The sequence below is a fragment of the Ixodes scapularis genome, unplaced genomic scaffold, assembly GCF_016920785.2.
Source record: "Ixodes scapularis isolate PalLabHiFi unplaced genomic scaffold, ASM1692078v2 PGA_scaffold0__279_contigs__length_252992795, whole genome shotgun sequence".
Classification (NCBI taxonomy): Eukaryota; Metazoa; Arthropoda; class Arachnida; order Ixodida; family Ixodidae; genus Ixodes; species Ixodes scapularis.
The window spans coordinates 62,553,749-62,557,291 of NW_024609835.1; the positions used below are offsets into that span (position 1 = coordinate 62,553,749).

Consider the following 3,543-nt stretch of genomic DNA (forward strand, 5'->3'; position numbering starts at 1 on the left):
CGTTGTTGTGCTTGCATGTTCTGCATACAGGGGCAACGGCACCCTGCGCTTACGGCTCTGTGACATGGAAGACGACTGCGCGTCAAGAACGGCGTGGCAGGCCGAAGAACAGAACCGCAGCCCATGTGCGTCCACAGGTCTCCAAAGCCGGCGGCAGGAGCTTCCGATGGCGTCCAAAGCGTGCCCCCCCTTATGCCGCCTCTTATTTTGAGAGGCTAGTCGATAGAACGTATAGCAACGGCGGCTGCACAGGATTGGCTGGTTATAGAGAGCGACGGGGTGACGTGCAACCTAGCAACTGAGGTCCAGTGGGGAACAGCAGGGCTAGGGCGTATTTGGGCTCTTGGGCCCCCGGCGGTGCGCCGGGAAACGGCGAGTACGGGAGGGCCAAAGTGGGTTAACCTTTTACTTGCCAATGTTCCAAAATTGGAACGTCTGAAACTCGATTTTTTGTTCTTTTAGAGTATATAGCTTTGTTTTTAATATTTTTTTTTCGCATACTGTTTAATGACTGTGGAAAACACCGAAATTTTGGCTTCTACTATTTGTCATTTTAAAAACTTTGAATCAGTGCTTGTGAAATGACGTATTTTGGTTTTTTTCACAGTCGATTGTGGGCTGCGTCATTTCGCAAGAAAAAATGGCGTTCAAATGAGAAAAGCAGATTTAAAATAAAGGGAAATCATTGGCCATTATGTGATAAAAAAATAAATAACCAAAGCCTGTCCGTCTCTTACTGGCATTGAGTTTTTTGCAAACGTTCCGTTTTTGGAGCAATGGCATTTCAGAGTAGCAAAATTCAACGTAAACTGGAGCCTGCACTTCGACATAGTTTTTAGTTTTGTTGGTAGCGGCCCCTCTAAGGCGGTTGGCAGCAGCTTGAATGGCAGCTTTCCTTGCCGTTCCCTCCAGTTTGGAGTGTTTCACGAAAGCCTCAGCATCGACGAGTCCATGGTGCCCTATTATGGCCACCACTCGTGCAAAATGTTCATACGCGGGAAGCCCCTTAGATTTGACCATAAGAAATGGATGACGTGCTCTCCGAATGAATATCCCTATGTGATGAAGATATATTGCGGAAGAAAGGAAAAGGATGACAAAACCTCTCCTCTGGCTTAGGGTGGTTAGCAACATGGTATCTGTCCTGTCTAGCCCTGAGAAACATGAGGTCTATTTCGGCAACTTTTTCACCTCTTACGGTATCCTGACGAAACTGGCTGACGAAGGAATAAGAGCGACGGGGACTGTACGAGGAACAAGAACTGGTAGTCGTCCGCTGAGGAGCCAGAAAGACATCGCAAAAGAGGAGAGAGGAGCTTTTGACTACAAGTGTGACGGTGCGGTATACGCATGCAGATGGCACGACGACGCAGTGGTCACAGTTGCCTCTAACCATCTCAGCCATGAGCCTGTTTGTACTGCAAAGGGCTTTTCATGATGCTGCAAGAACCTTTATGGACCGCCTCCTTGGTAGCTACTGCCCAAGGCTTCGACGCAAAAAGAGGTGGTTGAATCTTTTCAGCAATGTTCACAACATGACTGTAGTCGCAGGATGGATCCTTCACTGCGAACTTCACAAGGGCTCAGATGCCACCATGACGCACCTAGCTTTCAGCAGGAACGTCGCCATGTCCCTGCTCTACCTGAAGCAGAAACTCGCCCTGCGGCCTGGACCTCGGGTTCGTCTCAGCATCGCGGAAAGGAAGACTGACGGTCACTACATTGTCTCAGCTACACAAGGAAGGTGCGCGGAGTGCAAAAAACAAAAACAAAAGGAAAACACTACCAACAAATGCCACCAGTGCGAAAAAAGGCTGCACAAGAATTGCTTTGCAGCTTACCACGGCTTGTGATTGTGAAGCGCTGACTGCCAAGTAACACATCCATTGAATAAGCATGTTTTTCACGCATTCTTTTTTATATTTATAGTTTTTGAAGCCCTTTCAAGTGGCTAAAAGGTTCTCGTCAGATAACAGAAGCAATTCCCATTTTTCACTCGATAAATGCTGTTGCAGACGACACTTGCATTTTGTATACTGGAAACGCCAATGTTCCAAAAATGGAACATGCAAAAAAACATGCCTAGCGATTGTTAATTTGGCTATATTTTTTTTTTTCATAGAAGCCATATGTGAATTATCAACAGCATTTTTAGTGTTTCGAACTTTGCGTCATAGTGCGGCGTTTAAAAGGTTAATATTTTGTAATGAGCCATCCGCAGACTGTAGCCGCGAAGCAATGTGAACGGGGAGGCCGGGGTGGGTTAACACGCGCCCGTGATACACCCACTGTCCGAAATTGGCGAAGGGGGCGTCGCCGGTGATCTTCGGTTGTTAGGTGTTAGGTCAAGGCGTCTCTCCCTATAACCAACCAATGCAGTGCGGCCTCCGTTGCTATGCTTTCTATCGCCTAGCCTCCCAAAATATGCACCCCGCCGCCATCTCTCGACGCTCGCAGAAGGTCTTTCCTAGCCAGTTCCCACAGCCAGTGGGGCTGTGGCGCCATCCCGTGGCGACGTTTCAAACTTTGGATACGTGTGCTCCAAACTCGTCCAAAGTTAGCGCATGTACCAGGGCACTAATGCTAATGCATTAAAAAAGCGAGGAAGATCTTAGCTTGGGGAGGAGGATGCGGATCATTGACCGGCTCTTTCGCACGCTGTTTTTTTATGTTTGTTTGTTTGTTTGTTTTCGCGCTGAACCATTTCTTTATGTCACGCGTTTTTAAGCGTTTAAGACAAAGAAGATAACAATGTTCAAATAGACCCTTTCCGAAATTCAGTGCCATCTGGTGGATTGTAAAGCAGTTTAGGTTTTGCCATATCAATGGCGGAAATGAACTTGTATCGGCACTGACACTTTCGCAAGTCAGCGGCACGCGAGGAATTGCTCAGTGTGAGTTCTTTCTCAATCACTTTCAGTTCGATGGTGACCAAGAACCTGCATTCAGAACAAAGCTCCTACCCACTCAGAAGCCTCGAGAAAATTTTATACACCAAGGTGCTTTAAAGCCGATTGCGTGCTGCCCACAGATTGACTGAATCTGAGTTATTGGAAACAAACGCTTACGTAGCTCTCGTGTTCCATTCCTACGTCGTGTCGTACTGACCCCCCGAATGAACAGGCCTCGCAAGATCCGCTTTGGAGCATCTTCAACGTCTTCTTTTATCAGTCACTAGAAGGCCGCCATTGGTATGGCACAGATGCCGTTTCACAGATGATGATAGTGATCAAAGTGGCCAGACTGAATTTCGGAAAGGGTCTATTGTCAGTGGCCATTTAAATCGAGAACGGGACGCTGTCAAAAGCTGCTGAGGTTTTGCAGTTACAGCTACGGGCGCCTGCGCATGCTCCACAGCGTAGCTCGGAGCATGCGGAGCGTAAGCTCGCGCAGCAGATCCCAGGGATCCTGGATCCAATCCCCACCCCTGCCCGTTTCAATTAGGATGAGCACCGTACTGGCGTTCAGTTGTATAACATTGCTGCGTGAGGACCGTTAGAATGAATGAATTTTATTTCCAGTTCAGCGCAAACTCATTCCAAT

General features: G+C 47.8%; 1 protein-coding gene across 1 annotated transcript; it reads left to right on the forward strand.

Moving 5' to 3' along the window:
* The first annotated feature begins 1,535 nt into the window (after positions 1-1,535).
* LOC121836826 (piggyBac transposable element-derived protein 2-like) lies at positions 1,536-1,853 on the forward strand. The gene has a single exon (XM_042292058.1). The coding sequence runs from the start codon at positions 1,536-1,538 to the stop codon at positions 1,851-1,853; it is 318 nt and encodes a 105-aa protein (XP_042147992.1).
* Positions 1,854-3,543: the final 1,690 nt, after the last annotated feature.

What these genes read in the sequence shown, in the direction of transcription:
- LOC121836826 (XM_042292058.1), top strand. Translation starts at nt 1,536, where the DNA reads ATGACTGTAGTCGCAGGATGGATCCTTCACTGCGAACTTCACAAGGGC.